Source organism: Gossypium hirsutum, chromosome D13 (genome assembly GCF_007990345.1).
Source record: "Gossypium hirsutum isolate 1008001.06 chromosome D13, Gossypium_hirsutum_v2.1, whole genome shotgun sequence".
NCBI lineage: Eukaryota > Viridiplantae > Streptophyta > Magnoliopsida > Malvales > Malvaceae > Gossypium > Gossypium hirsutum.
Window position 1 is genome coordinate 22,413,292 of NC_053449.1, and position 19,936 is coordinate 22,433,227.

Genomic DNA, 19,936 nt, shown 5'->3' on the forward strand with positions numbered 1-19,936 from the left:
TATCCATTGTCAAATATATCCTCTTGCATTAAACACGGAATGACTCGATTTCATCGCAAGGTAAAAAATTATGTTTTTATTCCCTTACTATTTCTGCATTTCTTTCATTTTGTTAATGGAATTGGGTCAATGAGCGAGAGTTGAATCATTATTGTGAAGAAAGTGCCAAAGTGGAGCCAAAAGTTGCCAACAAGAATCATAATAAGATAGCCTACCATGAAACAATCCTATCATATCCATCATTCAATGAGGGCAACGACGGCTTTTTTTTGCTAACATAGGGCATTTTTTACAACAGGCTAACTACAGGGATTTTGTTTCTTTTTTATTCAACCTCTGCATAATGGGTCTAGGAATATTTTATTTTGGTCACAATAATGTATAGACATTGGATGTAGATTTTGTTACACAACTACTAATAAAAGATGGTACCAATTCTGTCATCTCAGTATTTTTACTCCAGTTAAAAACTGAGCAAGAAAATGTGATCTATTTTTATGTCCAAAAGTATTGCATGTGATTCTATCATATCTAAATGAAGCCACATGAGCAGAAAGAAGAGAGAAACAAAGACAGAAATGATATCCTACCACCAATTGTAAGTCCTCCTCGGCTCATCATTGCCTAAATTGCTGAATCTTGATGCAGAGAATCTATGAAAATTCTTTGGTTTAGACGATTGAGAACCTAATATATGACCATTGTAACATCCCTGATTAGATGGTGTCGAGGGAGAATTCCAATGGTTCCTTGTGGACTTCCTATAGGAGAAATCACCAGGATCCTCTGTAATCCAACCACCTCTTTTCTTTTCTTTTCGTGGTGTATTGAAGCCTTTTTCTTCAAACTGGATTTTTTTCCTTTTGCAGCGGCTCTTGCCATTATCATGAGGTGCAGACTTGTATCCCAAGAGATCTTTATTTTCTAAACGAGATCTTAGATTTGGAGTAGATGACTCACGATTTCTTTTACCAACCTGTTTTGCAATGACGTAGTGTTTGTTGATAATATATCAAGCGGAACTATTGTTCTGCATATTAAAAAGAGTACATAAATAAACAATGGGATGACAATTGATTCTGAGAACTACAATAGACTGAAATTTACCATAGCGGAACTGCATTCATGAGCAAAGTGTTCTCCTTCTCCACACTTGTAGCATAAGCTAGATGCTGCAGTACCAGTGGTGCATTGTCGTGCAAAGTGTCCTCCTCCACACTTGTAGTATAAACTAGATGATGCAGTACCAGTAGTGCATTCATGTGCAAAGTCCCCTCCTTCACCACACTTGTAGCACAAGCTAGGTGACCGATTGTCAGTGGTTTCCTTAGTTTCTCCAAGTGACCCACCACATGACTACATAAAAATGCTATTCCGCACCAAAGTGCTCATCGATGATGTTAGCAAATAGGTAAATTTCAAAGTAATACTCAATCCAACTAGATTGTGAAGAGAAACGGATTCGTATGAATGAACAGAGGTAAAAGAGATTTTTAAACCTTTTGGAAACTAAAAGGAATCACACGAACACTGAACCAAATCGTTGAAAAAAAATAATGGAAATGATAAATAACTGAACAAATGAAGCAATAGATCAGATAATATTTCTTTTTTTTAAAAAAAAAAGGACAACAGGAAAATATCAGAGGACATTAAGAATCAAACACCACAATGCTGAAAATAAGTTCACTGACATAAAACAACCTTTCCAGCTACAGAACCGATATGTCCTATTAATTCTAATAATAAAATATGAGCATATCGTGTGAAACTCACCAAACCAGTATGACCAAGTTGGCCACATCTGTAACAGGAAACTTCTCTTGGACTGGTATCAACAAAGTTAATACAACATATATGGCCAAAACTCTTGCAGATATAACACTGTATTTCCTGATTTGGGAGGAAAAACATAAGTAATACAGTTAAGAGAACAAAAACCATAACAGAGCTTAAAGCAACAGCAATGGAAAAGACAATAATTAAGAATACTAGGGAACATGAAGAAACCTTGATATCATCCTGAGAATAGTCATTCCTGCATGAAAACATGTCATACCCAGAAACTCCACATCTTAAACAAATATTACCAGGGTTAGAGCTACTCTTGTATTTGTCTGGACAATCTTTGACGTGGTGACCACATTTTTTGCAGATGAAGCAATTCTATAAAGAAATTAAAGTTATAAGCATGTAAAAATAATAATAACACAAGTTAATTTTTTTCTAAAAATGCTATTAACAATCACTAGTAGGATTACTTTCCAACTTCTATGTGAAAGTGAAATAAATAGAGGAAAACCACAAATATGTAATAGGTAAATGACATGTCTGTTTATCATTAGAATTAAAGCCTACCTGACACCAAGAGAGACTTATCAATCCTCTCAAACACCAAAAGGTATTATCATTATATCAACAGTGGTTCAAGAATCTATTTGTACAAAGGCAACAAAAATTACTTTCAAATAAGTAATAAAGATGCATGGCTAACCCTTTTTCAGTATGGTAACTTTTAATATATGCATTTGCCACCTATGAGAAAAAAGCCTACCCATTTCCAACCCCGAAAAGGGCACAGAACAATTCAAAAAAGTCATTGACTTCAAGATAAGAAAGCCATTTAGTTTTGCATCAGTGCTTGTTTCATACCTTTGAGCACTGTCTAGCACCATGATCCAAACTCCCACACACAAAGCATGGTTTCTTCCAGTTCAAAGCGGATTTCCAGTTCACTGCCATATGCCCTTCTTCACCACAATTATAGCATGTTTCCCAACCACCGTCTGGAGGATCAAAGTACCTCAGACCCGCTGATAGAATAAATATCAAAGAGGTACTAAAAACCATGCCATTATAGTTTTCTTCTAAACCACAGTTCAAAACAAAACTTACAAGAAGCTTTCAGAACACAAGATTGTCAGATATGTCTACAGTATTTGGGTCAAGAGATTCGATAGCTTCTGCTGCCTTAGCCATCATAGCCTCCTCAACTTTCTGAGCTTTCTCTATCATCTCAGCTTTTTCTCCATTCTCTGTAATGGTGATCTGGTGCAATAACCAAAAAAAAAAAATTCTCATAAGTTGCAGATTTCAAATTAAAAAATACCCATACTACATGCTGCAAGACTGAATCCATTTCAACAAGAACAACACATAATCAGCTCTAATGAAAACTATTACAGCAACGAAAGTAGTGTCAATAGCTAATAAGCCAAGCCAATTTTACCAACCAAACTTCATACCAACATACCAAAGTAGCATTTTGGAATTATAAAGTTCAACAAAATTATGATTCTTTTTCCACGAGTTAGTCAGAAAATTAAACAATTATGCCCTTAAATTACCTACGATAGTATTAATATGGTGCCCTATATTAATGGTGAATGGTCTCTAAGAAGGTAAGATCTCTCCCTCTCTCTACTCTTCTTTCATTCTCTCATTTTACTTGATATCTCTACCATCTATCAGATATTGACTTGAGTGTTGGAAAGAGCATTGGAGCACCAATGCGAGTGCCCTTGACCTTGTCTTGCAGGTCCTTCAACATGAATTTCCACAAAATATTTGGACATCACCCCCCCCCCTTCCAGAAAAAAAGGAAAAGATGTAATAGCAGGCATTCTATCAAAAACAATGAAAAACTGAAAAAACAAAAAGCCAGTTTCTACTAGAAGTTTGCAGGAAAGAAGGGATAAATAATAAAATTATACATGAACTTTGATTCAATATGCAATGTGAACATGAACTTTGATTTTGTTTAATGGGATACTTGAAATCATTTTACTTTGCTTATATCTGTTTTCCTGTATGTGCATGATTAGATCATAATCAAAGTTTAAAATTAAAGTTTGATGTGTGCAATTGCATAAAATCAAAGTTCACATGTTACCTTGCAAATTGGATCAAAATTTATGTGTGATTTTGAGATTTATCCGAAAGAAAAAAGTCAAGTTTTATTGTGAAAGAATGCCCTGAACTATGAACCAAAGAAGGAGACAAAAAGAAAAGACTTATTAATCTAGCAAACAGAAAACAATATACGCAATAACATTAGTACAACGATTCATTTAATATCATACTTTTGAACAAAGAACAGAATGGGAGCAGCTGGATTCAAAACGTCATAGCAAAGCCAACAATGACGACCCCTCACAGTCTTAAGTTGCAAGTTGAAACTGTTATCATAAGCCATCTTAATTACTAATCTAATTCACATCATCTCGAAGTATATGATAAGTTCAACAAAATTATGATTCTTTACCTCCATCATCTCACCAACTATTTGCAGTAAGAATTTTTCTTTCAAATTAATTTCAGCTACTAATTTTAAAAGCAGAACACTCGATTAAAAATTAGAAATAAGAATAACAAAATTTTAACCTTTTCAATTTTCGTTTTCTTCTGTTTCCTTTTAACAATCTTCTTACTTTCCAAATCCAAAGCCGCCTCTTCGCCGCCACTGGTACCAGCTACAATGGATCCCCCATGAGAAGACGAGGACTGCTAAACTTTCAACAACTTAATTAAATCATTCTTCATTCATATGTCATAATACTGATTACAAGGGCTATTTAATGCATGCAGTACATGCAACCTCACCAGTAACTACTAACCGAAAACTTAACAACTTACTAACTAATAACAGAAACTGTTACTCCTAACATGCCCCTTACTTATCAATTCTTCTTCTCATCAAAAGCTTCTTGACTTGTATCAGTAACACAAAGTAGATCTCGAAACTTAGTGAAAATTCCCACTGGCAAAGGTTTTGTCAAAACATCAGCAATTTGGTCTGATCCCGAAACATGGCCAACTTGAAGTACACCATCTGCAACTTTTTCTCTAACAAAAAACAAATCCATCTCTACGTGCTTGAATTTTGAATATAAAACCGGGTTTCCTGCTACTGCAACAGCAGCTGAACTATCACACCATATCAATGCTTTCCTTGGAACTGGAACATGCAACTCAGTCAGTAATGACCGAATCCAAACCAATTCTGCAGCGAGATGAGCAACACTTCTATATTCTGCCTCTGCTGTTGACCTAGAGATCACTTGTTGCTTCCTTGAGCTCCAGGAGATCGGGTTCCCTCCAAGAAACACACAGAATCCTGAAGTGGACCATCGATCATCTACATCCGAACCCCAACTAGCATCCGAGTATCCTTCAAGTAAAAACTTCGACGAACGAACAAACTTCAACCCATAATTCAGTGTGCCTTGTAGATATCTTAAGATTCTTTTCACAGCTTTGAAATGCAAATCCGAAGGTTTATGCATAAATTGACAAACTTTGTTAACAGCATACGCTATGTCGGGTCTAGTAATTACCACATATTGCAAAGCACCAACGATACTTCGATAATGACTTTCATCTTCAACAGGACTCCCAGTATTAGCAGAAAGATGACCGGTGGTGACCATTGGTGTAGGTAAACTATTTGACTTCTCCATAGATGCACGTTGAAGAAGATCCAGAATGTATTTTCTTTGTGTGAGTAACAGCCCTTGTGTAGTGTACTTGACTTCGACTCCAAGAAAGTAACTTAGCTTCCCCAGATCTTTTAACGAAAACCTGGCATTTAATTGAGTAACAAAATCACCTATGAACACAGTATCATTCCCAGTAATGATAATGTCATCGACATATATCAACACATAAATCAACTGGGACTTGGTTTGAAAAATGAACAGAGAATTATCGGCTTTGGAAACTTCAAACTTCATGGACACCAGGAATTCACGCAACTTATTGAACCACGCCCGTGGTGCTTGTTTGAGACCGTACAAGGCTTTCCGAAGCTTGCAAACTAGCTGCTCACCATTTGCCCCTCGCTTTTCGAACCCCGGGGGCTGCACCATGTAGATATCTTCACTCAACTCGCCATTCAAAAAGGCATTATTTATGTCTACCTGTCGAAGTGGCCAGTTAGACGACATAGCTAAGGCAAGTACAACCCGAATTGTAGTTGGTTTAACAACCGGGCTGAATGTTTCTTGAAAGTCGATACCAGCTTCCTACAAGTAGCCCTTAACCACGAGCCTACCCTTATATCGAGCAATAGACCCGTCTGCATGTTTCTTCAGTTTAAAAATCCATTTACAACCAACGGCTCGTCGTCCTTTAGGTAGTGGCACGAGATCCCAGGTTTGGTTAGCTAGCAAAGCATCATATTCCGCTTTAGCAGCGTCTGTCCATGCCGGGCTTTGAAACGCCTCACTTATCGTCAAAGGCTCCTTTTCAGCCAATACCAAAGCTAAAACTTTCGGTTTAAAAATTCCATTCTTTGAACGGGTCTGCATGGGGTGCATATTAACATTCAAAGGAGCTTCAACTTGACATTCACTCTGTCCATGTGTCAACGAAATTTCTGACTGACACTCATTTGGACCACATAATGGAGAAACCTCTGTTGGAAGAGAGATACCACCTAACGAGCTGGAACAAGGAGGAGTATGATGTGATGGAACTGAAGAACATGCCATTGGAGATGTCCTAACCAATCGTGTGTCTGCTTGTGTTAAACCTGTTTCAGGAAAAGTATGACGCATAATAATAGGGAGCATGGTCTGCTGTTTACAAGAGTCCTTCATGACATTGTTGTGGAACTTTGAACAAAAACCACCATGGAACGGAAATCTTTCCTCATCAAACCGAACGTGCCGAGAAAGATACACCCTACCATCATCAACAAGACACCGAAACCCTTTTATATTCGGGGTACTCCCAAGAAAAACACAAACTTTTGACCTGTACTGTAGCTTGTATTGCTGAAAGGTCTCAAATCAGGATAGCAAGCACAACCAAACACCCGAAGAGTAGTATAGTCAGGTTTGTTACCATGAAGTTTCTCATACGGACTCATTTGATGTAAAACTAAGGTAGGCAGTCTATTTACTAAATAAACAGCATGTGCAAAAGCATAATACCAGAACTTCAATGGTACACCAGATTGAGCTAGAAGAGATAATCCCATATCAACAATTTGTCTATGCTTCCTTTCAGCCACTCCGTTCTGCTCGGAGGTGTATGGACAAGTAACCCTATGTTGAATACCCAGTCGAGAAAACTCTTTTGTCAAAACACGATATTCTCCCCCACCATCTGTTTGGAACATCTTGATAGAACAACCAAATTGAGTTTTTACCATCTGATGAAAATTAGCAAAACAAGAAGCAACCTCAGATTTATTTTTAAGAAAGTAGATCCAAGTATATCTACTGTACATGTCAACAAAGGACACGTAATAGCAAAACCCATTGGAAGGCACATGAGCTGGCCCCCATACATCAGAAACTACAAGCTCAAAAGGAATCTTGTACACTGTAGTGGAAGCAGGAAAAGGAAGCTTTTGAGCCTTGCCCATTTGGCAGGCCGTACATATAGTAGGTAAACTATTTTGTACAAACGAGATTTTACAAGATTTTAACACTTGAGACAAGACATTAGAGCACGGATGTCCAAGTCTATTGTGCCATAAAACTGCAGAGGAAAGTTGGGTACTGTTTATTGAGCACGAACTAGGCTTCGAAAGAAAACTTGTATTATCGAGAGTAGACTTGGACAGCTGAAAACGGTAGAGACCTTCATGCATGTGGCCCTCGAGAAGGATCTTCCCTGTCTGAATGTCCTTCACAAAACAGAGAAAAGGATGAAACTCAAAAAGACACCGTTATCTTTTGCAAACTGTCCCACAGATAACAAATTTTTGCACACTGTAGGAACATGTAACACATGCTGAAGATGAAGAAGCCTAGAGCCAGCCAGAATATTAGAAGATCCTATATTAGCGATAGGTGCTGACTTACCATTGCCCATAACAACCTGACCTGCACCTGTATAAGGAGTCACTGACATAAGAGCGGATCTGTCAGGTGTAACATGATTTGTTGCACCAGAATCTGGATACCAGGTTTGATCAGCTGATGATGACGATGAAGTTGACAGTCGAGAGCACGAACCAGAACAATTAAGTACAGAAGAGCAAGCCGTGGAGGAAGGAGCAAACTCGTGCACTTGATGAAAATTGACTGAAGGGTTTTGTCCAAAATAATTCTCATCAAATCGATGATAACAATTTTGTACAATATGACCAACCTTACCACAAAGTTGACACTGTGGTCTAGAACGAGACCATCCTCGACCAGTGCCTCTAGTTCTGCCACGCGACCAACTGCGAGTCGAACCACGAAAACCTTGTTTTGAGTCCTGAGCATAAGAAGGTTTCGAACTATCTGCATCATCTTGATATTTAGTTAAGTTTGCCTGCAAAGGAGTTTCTGACAAAACAGCCAACTGTCTAGCCTCAAAATCAAGAAGCATATCAGTCAGCAAGTCCAACGAAACTGAAGCCGCAGACGCAAAAACACGAATAGACTCATATTCAATGGGAAGCCCAGACAGAATAACACTAACTTGCTCTTTTTCCGTAACATCACTGCCAACAGCTGTTAAGCTATCAGTAAGAGTCTTAACCTTATGCAAATATTCTTTTACATTTAAACTACCTTTCTTGATCGAGTATAATGCATGACGCATACTCGAGATCTTAATATTCGACGTAGCGCCAAACCTTCTTTCAATGGTGTTCCAAATATCAAGACTCGTTTTAGCTGCAGTTAGATGAACCAAAACCTCGTCCGTGACAGTCGAAACAAGCCAAGCAGCAAGAAACTTATCCTGTTTCTTATGAACAAGAAAACGAGGATTATCAACAACACGACCATCAGCCTCTACAAGACCAGCAGGAGGAACAGAAACCGTGCCCAAAACAAAGCCTTCAAGCCCATATCCTTCAAGAATCAGCAACAACTGATGTTTCCACAGCAAGAAATTATGGTCTGCAAGTTTGACCGTGTCATGCTTGGTAAAATATTGAACGGTTGAAGATCCACCAACGCCAAGATCCTGCGACTGAGTTGCTCCACCAATATTTGAAGAATTATGCGGAGTATCTGCACTTGGCTCCATGAGAAAACAAAAAAACAACAAAACTATTTGATGAGAAAAAAAATTTGGCTCTTGATACCATGCTAAACTTTCAACAACTTAATGAAATCATTCTTCATTCATATGTCATAATGCTGATTACAAGGGGTATTTAATGCATGCAGTACATGCAACCTCACCAGTAACTACTAACCGAAAACTTAACAACTTACTAACTAATAACAGAAACTGTTACTCCTAACAAGGACGCCAAATCTACAGCAGAGACGACGTCTCGATCGACTGAAACGGAATCGATTCCTTGAATTTAAACATCGTCGCTTTCACTAACAGTGCCTTCTTGACAATCTTCAAGCTTAGGTCTTGTTTGGCTTCCTCGTTGTCTCTCCTGCTTAAAGCCGAGTCGTGCTCTTCCATCTCAAGTTTGGCGTTTCTGCCATATCTCTGTTTGTCATGACAATTATTAGGGAATGCAAAACAATTAAAATTATTGGTTACTCGCAGGTAAAAAGTACACGAAACATGGTATACTAAAACTGGATTATACTTTTTCCTTTCAACTTAACAAAACAATTAAAATTGGATAAATTAACCTAAAAAGCAATTTCTTAATTAAAATTATAAAATTTAATAATAAATTTACTCTTTAATTATTACATATTTATTCAATTTAATTTTTAATTTTTTATTAAAAATAATATTTTTTTTCAAATTCATAAAATTAAAAGATATAAAAACTTTAATAATAAATTTTAAAAAATTACTTAAACTCTTTCAAAATTTAAAAATTACTTAAAACTCATAAATATTATGAGCAAATAGATAGTATATATATATTGATCTTGTTGGATACGCAAATGGGCGCACATGTTATAAAGATTAGAACAAGGTCTAACCAGCAGCAGTGCTTGAATGGAATTTGTATGATCAAATTTGACTAGGACTTTGAAAGAAAAAAAAAACAGCTAAGAGTTGTCAGAGTGAGTTTTTCCGAGAAATAAATTTTATTCTAAAATTAAATTCTCATTATTTACAGAATAACGGTACTTAATAATTTGTGTAATTAAATTAGCTCATTGTATCTATTTACAGAGAAATGTTATAAGAGTTTTGCTCAAACAACAGTTAATTAAATAATAATATCTTAATTGAAAATTTAGGGGTGGCGGCATTTTATTGCCCACCTAACATAGGATGGGCTTTTGAGTCCGTTTTGCATATTGGATACAATTATCTTTTTTCAACACTTATAATTTATTCAACTTAATAATTATTTTTTATTTTTGAAATATTTAATTATTTAATTAAATTAATTTCTCAATTAATTTTTTTCTCAACCCAATTCTAATTCTATTAAAATAACTATTCCAACTTTATCGTATTAGAATCTATGAGAAAATAAGTTTAATTACCTCATTCAATAAGTCTATGATAACTAATTGATTTAATTCTTACTTCGAACTTGAATTATTTAATTACAATCAATTAAATAATAATTCAAAAAAATTAAATTAAACTATAAGTCATCTTTTGTACTTAGTGAGACAACACACTCACTGCGGTTAGTAATACATGTAGTCCATTTATCTTTATTTATCATTTTCATTTATTCCACAATTATCAATTTTACATGCAATTCATTTTGTTATCTCGAGCTAGCGGAAGGATCAATTGAACATATATAATTAAGGCTCAAATAATTTGTAATTAAGTTTCGACTCTTCGCACATTAATTACAATATTATTTAATCATGGAGTCATTCCACTATAATATTATGACTAAACTCTCCCTTATTATATACCATTACAAAAACTAAATAAATGCTCTCCAATGAACTTGTCATGAGTGTGCTACTTTCATAGGATACCATTAATTTCTTTGGGATAAAATTAGTTCTCCCAATGTAATCCTATTTTATCTCATGGTATCTATTATCTCTTTTGATATGAAAAAATTAATTACTAACATATAGAAATTAAATTCTTTGTCTTATGACAAATGACTCATAGCTACGTTCTTTTTTCAACAATATGTAATGTCAATGAGTGAATATCATTTACCCTTATAAGGCTATGATTTCATTATTGTGGAATGATGCTACATCATGCAGAAGTTGTATACCCAACGTACTAGCTTTTGGTTCCTTATCTGTTTTAACTCAAGCTTTTAATACATTAAAGTATATGAGTCACATTTACATAGTCCATTATCCACTTAGAATTAAGGTATACCACACTATAAAATTCACAAGTGAATAAATCCATAAATGGATTTGAGATAAATTCAACTTGAATACTATCCGATGTATTGTTAGTCCAGACAATCAAATCGATGTATCTATCTTCTCAGAGTCATTTGATCTGATACCCAAGACAAGGTATCTTCCCAATTGGACTTGATAGACGACATAATAATCTTTCAATCGATTTGTTCAATTTTGATTAGACTACAAACTGTTTAGATTATCTACTAATATAAGTTATCTTATCGCATTATGATCCGACCATATAATGCAACTTAATATTATTTAAACATTAGATAATCAATGAGCCGATATTTGCTTACATTTGTAACACCCCTTACCTGACCTGATTGTCGGTTCCTAGATACAAGATGTCACATTTGTTGCCGAAGCAACTACGATATCATTTTCAAAACAATTAAACATTTATACATACTATTAAGCTCAATACATAATTACAATATGCTATATAATCAAATCTAGAATTTAAGCGAGCTTACAAAAGCTTTTTCGATAAATCGAAGTTGTTTGAGGACTAAAATGCAACATTCTCAAAGTTATCATGTTGGCACCACGACGTTAAGGGTATCATGTCACGACTTTGAGAAATTAGTGAGTGTCGTTGCAACATTGGAGATTTGTGGTTGCGATGCCACTCCTTGTCGATTTCACCATCGCGATGTTGAAGGCATGTTGCCGCAACATGATATATTGTTTTTACAATAACCTTTAAAATTCAATTCACAACAACCGAACACAATTGACCAATTGCATATCTAATCCATTTAAGCATCCTACATACTTTAAACAATTCATATGTCATCATTCAAAGTAAAATTTACCAACCAAAATACCAATTTGACAATTCACAACTTAAAACCAACTTAACACATATGGCCATTTTCATAACTCAACCATTTAAACCTTATACTATCTACAAGAACACTTTAACAATTCATATACTTAAATTCAAATTGACATCTGCCAATTTAAATATCCAAAAATGACCATTTATAGTATAAAACTAACTCGACCTTTGGTACATGTCATATATTAAGAACATAAGAAACTGAACAAACATTGCTGATTCAAGAGCTACGATCTAAATGCTACTTCACTTCTCGAGACTTCGAGATCTGCTGATACCTACGGACAGAATAAACAAATCGTACACTGAGCGATAAAGCTAATTGGTACTTTCATGATTCAAATCAATAAAATGATAATATTAACATGTATATATACAATCGTTACATAATCTAATTTCAACCATTTCATGTCTCACATACTAAATTTATGCACAATCTCATTTGACAATTCATATGAAAATATAATTCTATGCTTCCAAATAACAAGCCTTTTCCACATTCATTTCAGAACTTACCAATTGTTCATTCCATTATCTCATTATTTCTCGAATATGTTGATTCATTCATATCCAGATCGATCCTCTAGGCTTGTATAAACTAGTTCACATGGTTTTTCACTTGCTTTCATTTGTCACAATGCATATATATACATAACATATAATTTTAACCCACATTTCATGTCACCAATTCATGTTTTAAAATCCCTATTAATCAAACACAAACTTAAGATCGGATATGCAGAACATCTAACCAACACACCAATCTGACATCCAGTGCTTCATTAGAAAATTCGAAGTAAATATTGTGCTCTGTGCCTCATCGGTATAACTGAAGTAAAATATGCTTGATTGACTAAATATTGCGCTTTTTCCCTAGGTATTTCAATATTCACAAATTTAATCAATTAAGCCATCACAAATTTAAAAATTTATCATTCATACTAGCATGCTCGTTTCCCTATATTTTCTATGTCATTTGGTATATTCAGTTACTTAATGCTTATTTACAATGTAATATATAGAACTTATTAGTATAAAATTTGACAATTGAAGATCATTCACTATCATGCCAAATTTATAGTAAACACAATTAACCTATATACATGCTCCTAACCAATCACTTGTATTTCTACAAGCTCAAGCACACCTTGACAAGAAAAATAAAAATATAAAAAAATTCCTATGTTACCCTCCACACTTTAAATAACACATCTTCTCTAATGTGCAACCCTAAATAGATAAGGAAATAAATTACCCGATTGATCGTGAAATTACTGTAGTCTAATGGTGGGTCCTTCCTTCCTTGTTCGTTAAAAGCTCGTAAGTGTCGTGCTTCCTTCATAGAAAATTTGAAATATATATATAGCTCTATTGTTAATCCTACTTCTAAAGAAATAAAATAAAAATTATCCAAATTAATTATAATCCCAAAATTAAAGTTAAAAGTTTGGTTAATCATCCTCCATCTCTTGAGAATCTAACTCATCCCCTTCTTCTTCACCTTCATCTTCTTCACTATCTTCCCTTTCCTCACTTCCTTACTCTTCTACTTCATGATGGGAATGCATCGAACCAAACATGTCTGGCAGATAGTTTGGTATTCTCATATTGTTCTGTCGTATGAATTCTTGAAGAACTGAGTTCGTTTCATGCATCCATCTTATAATCCATTCTATTTGTGGAATGTTGCTCTCGCCAATTTCTTTTTGAGATGTCAGTTTTACTTTTCATTTGAGTGAAGTCAGGACGTCCATTTTTTTTTACATTTGTTCCAACCTCTTCTTTGCTTTTATTGAAGCTCCGTATATTGCTTATATAATGAATCTCATATAATACTCTTGGATGGCTTCATGAATTGCTAAGTGGTTGTCATTGGAATTCTGACTTTTTTTCACAAAGCCATCATTAAGTGGGGGACGAAAACCTCGACTTTTTGGCCACTAATGCATCGCTTCATATAATGATAAATCCATGTCCCAATGCATACCTATTTCTTTTGTAAAGTAGCATATAACAAGATTGCTCGAAAATTATTGACATTAAAAACATTCAAAGCATGAGCAATTCGAGTGCATAAAAATGGTACCCACCACATCTTTGCAATAGGAAACATAATTGCTTGATTAAAGGACGTGGGGATATCAGTACCAAGTTGATGTTTCCATTCACCTCTACCCTATGTTAAATAGTTTATAATATTATCCATATTAATATCTCTAAAATATTTTAAATCACTTTCTTCCACAAAATTAGATTTATAATATAGAGCATTATAAAATTAACAAATCGCTCTAAAGGTGACAAGTACTTCCTTCCACCGTACTGGTATGGTTTCTCATGCGGCACCCTCTAGCCTACTAGACTCTTGATCCCCAAGTGATGCATAGAATTCTTGTACTACTGGACCACAACAGAGTCTTTAGAGGATACACAAAAGCATTCCCACCTATGGTATTGAACCCATGTCCATATTTCCCTACATAGAATCATCGATAGCTCAAACCCTCATTTTTGTATAAACATCTTTCCCTGAAGTTCTAAAAAGAATTTTTCGACGTTTGGGTTTGGAAAGTTGACGGGTTTGCAACCACCAATGGTTCGGGTTTAGACGTTCTTGATTCTTCATGAAAGCTTTGTTGTAAATTTCTTTTCTAATGTAGAGTTTGTTAACTTGCACAGGGTAAAAATCACGAGGAAAGAAAAGAAATTTTGCAGAAAAATAAGGAGAAAAAAGAGCAAGGGTTTTATGGTTTCAGAGGTTTTGAGAGAATATAAGGTTAAGAATAGGATTAAATGTGTTTTAGGGTAAGAAATATTTGTATTTTTAAGTTTAAAAATGAGTTAAGACAAGGTTTTGATCGTCAGGTTGCGCGATGGGTTGGGTTAACCCTATAGAAAATTGTAGTTGGATATAGCTAATAAGGGTGGGATAGTCCACTAGGGGCTATCTATTGTTGGGAATATCTTGTCATATCGTCTGAAGTGGTAAAATGCTATGTGGCTATCTTACAAGTACAAGTACAAGTACAAGTACATAAGGGAAAAATGGGTGCTTAACTATCAACGAAACCATATATTCAAGGGACCATAAATAAGGATATCAATAAATGGGTCTTCCTAAAGGGAAGAGTGTACACAAGCTAAGTTGTAAGAAAGAAATTGTCGAAATAATATGGTGTGTCTATATTTTAAGTTTGACGTGGAATGAAGAGTTCAAGATAAGAATCCATCGTTGTGGCGAGATATTTACAATTCTACCAATAGTAGTCGTTAATCTACATGTTTGCATATATGGTTATCTTTTGATGAGTCGAACCAGGAAGGTAAAATGGAAGTCTAAGATGAAGCTAGTCAGGGTCTAGTATCAAAAAAGGGTTGTCAGAAAGATCTCTATTACAACTAGATCAGCCCGATATTATCTGCCAATGATTCATTCAAGAAGAGCGCATGGGCGCCATTTGCACCAGTCAAACTGCAAAACCTCCTATGATATACAAGGAGTTTAATTATATGCATTAGTTATTTATTTCTTGAACTTCAAAGTCATTGGAGAACTTACATGTAATTTACCTTGAATGTAAGATCAAGGGATGACTCAAGGATCGTGTGGAGGGACCAAGCCAGACACCGTCAAGTCTACGCGAATGGCGTCATAGTTGTATCATGCATATAGAAGGGCACCCTTAGAGGCTATCACTTAGTGTTCAAATAAGAAAAGTTTTAGTAAAGTTTTAAATTCCAATTCATTGTACATATATAAACATATGCATGCTCAATATAGCAAATTGATTCTAAGAACCTTAGTTAATTGTAGAAAGTTTATTTGTAGTTATATTTCAAAAGCTGTTGAAATTTAAAGAACTTAGAGAAAAGTCATATGATAAATATGATTTAATTCTGGCGTTATCTAAGTTGTAAATAAATTAATTTAGAATTGTTATAAGTAACTCAGGCTAATTGTGATACTTGGTACCCAAACTCGGCGATCGGTTCGGGTATAGGGTGTAACAGATTTAAAGACTAGATAGCACATATAATTGACCTAATACATGATGAGGACCAACACGCTGGATTTAATAGCAAGGGATAGCAAACCCTTGTCCGAGAATAAGGTTGCCACCGCCTCTATGGTATTCTCCTAGTAGGAGTTGTATTTTTTTATTTAAAAAATTTTATTTGGTTAATACTTGTTTGATTGAAACACTTGTTATTCTCTCATCAATAAAGAGTAAGGGCTAGGTAAAAAAAATACACTTTACATACGTTGATATTCTATCTAAATATAGAAAGATTATTTTCCTAAATAAAATTTATTTTGACAAGAATTTATGTTTGGTTACTAGCGCCTTTATAGTTTCACTATATAGTTTTCATTGATTTACGTATAGAGCTCACACTCTAGCAAACCAAGTCGAGGATAATGGAGAAGATCAAGTGGTTGAAAGTTGGAATCGGTTTAACTCACCTCGTATGAGACACAAGTACAGTCCAAGTAAATAGGTTTATTGTTATAAACGTCAAAACTAGTCGATCTTGAAAGAAGGTTTTAAAATTCCATTGTGTACTATTAAATTATTTTTCAAACTGATTTTTCCAACATGATCAAGATACAATATTTGTTACCTCAGTTCGAATTCAACAATCCTACTCTATGCAACCTAGCTTAGTGAATGTTTTTATTCAACAATTGATTCAGATCACCTATTGGTTAAAGCCTAATCTACATTTGCAGTATTGGATAATCTCAACTCTAAAAATAAACCCCAACTGTTATAACTACTCACTCAAAGTCCTCATTTACAATAAAGTTTTTCTTTCCAAGAAAAGCCTAGAACTAGACTGCAAGCACACAGATTCGGCTTAAGCAAATACTCCCCACACACACACAAAAAAAAACTCCCATAACACTCGACAGACACACCTCTAAGTGAAGCACATCTGCCTATTTATAGGCCAAGTTCTATCGGCTTCTCAATTAAAAAATCAAATAAATTGACATTTAAAAAAAATTCAATTATCTCCTCATTTGGATTTCAAATCCAAGCCTTCAACCGTAAGAAATTTTAAATTTGATTTTAGCTTAAAATAAAAAAAAATGGTCAAAGGCTTAAGAGATAAGAATAAGGTTGCAAGCTATTTAAAAATACTTCTTTCTCTTCAAAATTTGGACTAAGGATAAAAATAAAATCCCCAATATAATCAGTTCCATTTGTAGAATGAGTCACCGATCATTTGTTGTCTAGATACATTAAAAAAATAACACATGACACAAATGTCAACCAATCAAGATACACTTTAACTATTCCAACCTATTGTCTCTACTGATGTTTGAATATGTCATGTAATAGTTGAAATGAACATATATTTAAAGTTTCAAACAATCCCCCCTTTGACATTTTGGTGAAACTCTTTAGCAAATGATTGTCATATAAGTTGTATCAACTCATTTTATAATAGTGTTGAAAACAGTGATTTTGGGGCCATAGATCCAACAAGCGAGTTCGTAAATATTATTATTTAATATTTACGAGTCAATTGTTATAATAAATTTTGATTTTATAATTTATGTTTTTTGAACGAATAATTAGGTTCAAGTGAAAAGTCTCTAAATTCAAGTGGTTTTAGAAAAAGAGGTATTGGGACCTCATTTCTATGAACCGAGCCCATAAATATTTTATAAAATATTTACGGAGTGTTATTAGGGTAATATTAAAATTTGGTCAATAAATTTTAACGTTTAAATAGTTAATTAAATGAAAAGAACTAAATTGTAAAAGTTGCAAAAGTTGATTTCTATTGGTTAAATGGGTCAAATAGATATGAAAAGGAAAAATAATGGGCTTAAATGGTAATTAAACCATATAGATGGGTGGTGGAAAATTAAGGACATGTTTTGTTAATTATAAGGTTAATTATTAAAAGGGTAAACTAGTAAATTAATAAATAAGTAATAAAAAAAGTTAAAATAATCATCATCTTCTCCAATTTTCTATTTGGGAAATTGAAAACCATTTTTGAAAGGGGAAGCTTTTTTCCATGATGATTTTATATGATGGTATGTTTTTGAGTCTCGTTTTTAATGATTTTTATGTTTTTGGTACCATTTTAGTTTAATTTAGCTAGCCCAGGGGTCAATTCATTAAACCATTAAAGGTTTAGAGACTTTTTATGAATGAGTTTGAAGTATTTTTGAATATGGTTGATAGATTATTTAAGTTGGTAGTTAAATATAAGTATTTGGTTAAGTTATTTAAGAAAATAGTAAAATTCAATGATAATAATGAGAAATGATGGAAAATATGGGTTTTTTGTGAACCTATTGAGAATAGTTTAGCATGAATTTTAATTAAAAGTGGTTAAATTGCAGGTTTCAGGTTTAGGGACTAAATTGCATAAAAGGTAAAATATTAGGTGTAATTTTGTAAATTTCCTATTGATAAGGGTTATAAGTTGAATTAATTATATTAAGTTATTTGAATGGTTTAATTGAATGAAAATTATTATTTAGATTGAGAAATGAATCAAATGGATCTAAACCAAGGAAAAACTAATGTGTCGGATTAGTCGTTAGTTTTGTTTTTACAACTATTTTTGTCGAGGTAAGTTCGTAATGCTTTAAGTCAAACTATTTAATATTTACTTATGAACTTTAATATTTATATATACATATAACAATTGTATACATGTAATAGTGACTCGGAATTATGATGAAAAATATATTAATACAATGAACGATTAATAATGGATGAATGAATAAGTAGCCTTAAACTAATTGTATGGAAATGTTATATTTATGGAGTTGTATTGTTGGTTTGAATAGATTGAAGTTGATTAATATGGATAATGTAAGGAGTTAAATTATGAGATGATGGAAGTAGGATTATATGATTACGTATCTTGAGGTATAAGGTATATATAATAATTGTCGGTTTTACCGACTAGTGCTGGGCACATATATATAATATTTGTTAGTTTCACTGACTAATGCCGGGCACACACATATATAATATTTGTCAGTTTCACCAACCAATGTTGGGCACACATATGTATAATATTTGTCGGTTTCATTGACCAGTGCTGGGCACACATTAATTTGTCAGTTTTACCGACCAGTGCTGACCACATATATATAATAATTGTCTATTTCACTGACCAATGTTGGGCACACATATATAATATTTGTCAGTTTGACCGGCTAGCGTTGGGCGCAAAACTTCATTACAAAATTATCTGTCAGGTACTAGGTGCCAATAATGAGTTATTTGATTGGAGCAGTGTATCAATCTATTTTGAGATGTTTGGTATTGAAAAGGATAGTAAGGGAATGGCCATTATATCAAAGTTCTATGGTTAGGTATGTGAATAAGAACTTATGAGTATTAAATTCATGGATTGAATTTATTATGTGAATAAAAGGTTGAATTAAGTTTTAAATATGTGTATGGGTAATGCTTTATGCCATTATAAGTCATTGTTTCATTTGGTTTAACAGGTGATTAAAGATTTTATCTATTATGTGTGTATATGGAATGATTTAAGTTTTTAGAAGATGAAAAGGAAAAAAATTTTATATATGTATTTGAAATGAAAAGAGTGTTAATTGAATATATGGAGAATGAAATATATATTGAAAGCTTGTTGTGATATGTTTCATGATTTGGTTGGATTACATGTACATTGTTACATTTTCTAACTTTGTGAAGTGATGTGGATAGGAAAGAAAAATATTCATATGATCTAATGAGAAATGTTTGAATGGTTTAATCATTTTATATTCGGTAAGTTTAAGTTCCCTTTTATGCTAGCTTACCAAGCACTATTTGCTTAATGTAGTTGTTTTTCTTTGTTTTGTATACCATTGGAAAGCTCA

General features: G+C 33.8%; 2 protein-coding genes across 4 annotated transcripts; both read right to left on the minus strand.

Moving 5' to 3' along the window:
• Positions 1 to 290: 290 nt before the first annotated feature.
• Positions 291 to 1,355, minus strand: LOC121225072 (uncharacterized). Its single transcript, XM_041108897.1, has 2 exons — positions 1,108 to 1,355; positions 291 to 976 (listed from the first exon to the last, which is right to left on the minus strand). The coding sequence occupies exons 1-2, from the start codon at positions 1,108 to 1,110 to the stop codon at positions 587 to 589; spliced, it is 393 nt and encodes a 130-aa protein (XP_040964831.1). The 5' UTR covers positions 1,111 to 1,355; the 3' UTR covers positions 291 to 586.
• Positions 1,356 to 1,620: 265 nt separating this feature from the next.
• LOC121225071 (zinc finger CCHC domain-containing protein 13-like) lies at positions 1,621 to 4,519 on the minus strand. Of its 3 annotated transcripts, none has more exons than XM_041108894.1 (4): positions 4,384 to 4,519; positions 2,896 to 3,048; positions 2,653 to 2,813; positions 1,621 to 2,166 (listed from the first exon to the last, which is right to left on the minus strand). In XM_041108894.1, exons 3-4 carry the CDS (start codon positions 2,740 to 2,742, stop codon positions 1,687 to 1,689), a joined length of 570 nt encoding a protein of 189 aa, XP_040964828.1. In that variant the 5' UTR covers positions 2,743 to 2,813; positions 2,896 to 3,048; positions 4,384 to 4,519; the 3' UTR covers positions 1,621 to 1,686. The 3 variants fall into 3 exon arrangements, with proteins under 3 accessions (XP_040964828.1, XP_040964829.1, XP_040964830.1); XM_041108895.1 differs by having other exon boundaries at positions 2,653 to 2,786; positions 4,384 to 4,498; XM_041108896.1 differs by lacking the exon at positions 4,384 to 4,519 and having other exon boundaries at positions 1,621 to 1,893; positions 2,011 to 2,166.
• Between the last annotated feature and the right edge of the window lie 15,417 nt (positions 4,520 to 19,936).

Coding starts and splice junctions, on each gene's coding strand:
- LOC121225071 (XM_041108894.1), bottom strand. CDS start 2,742: ATGGCAGTGAACTGGAAATCCGCTTTGAACTGGAAGAAACCATGCTTT. Junction 2,167..2,652: donor GTGCTAGACAGTGCTCAAAG/GTATGAAACAAG, acceptor ATTTCTTTATAG/AATTGCTTCATCTGCAAAAA.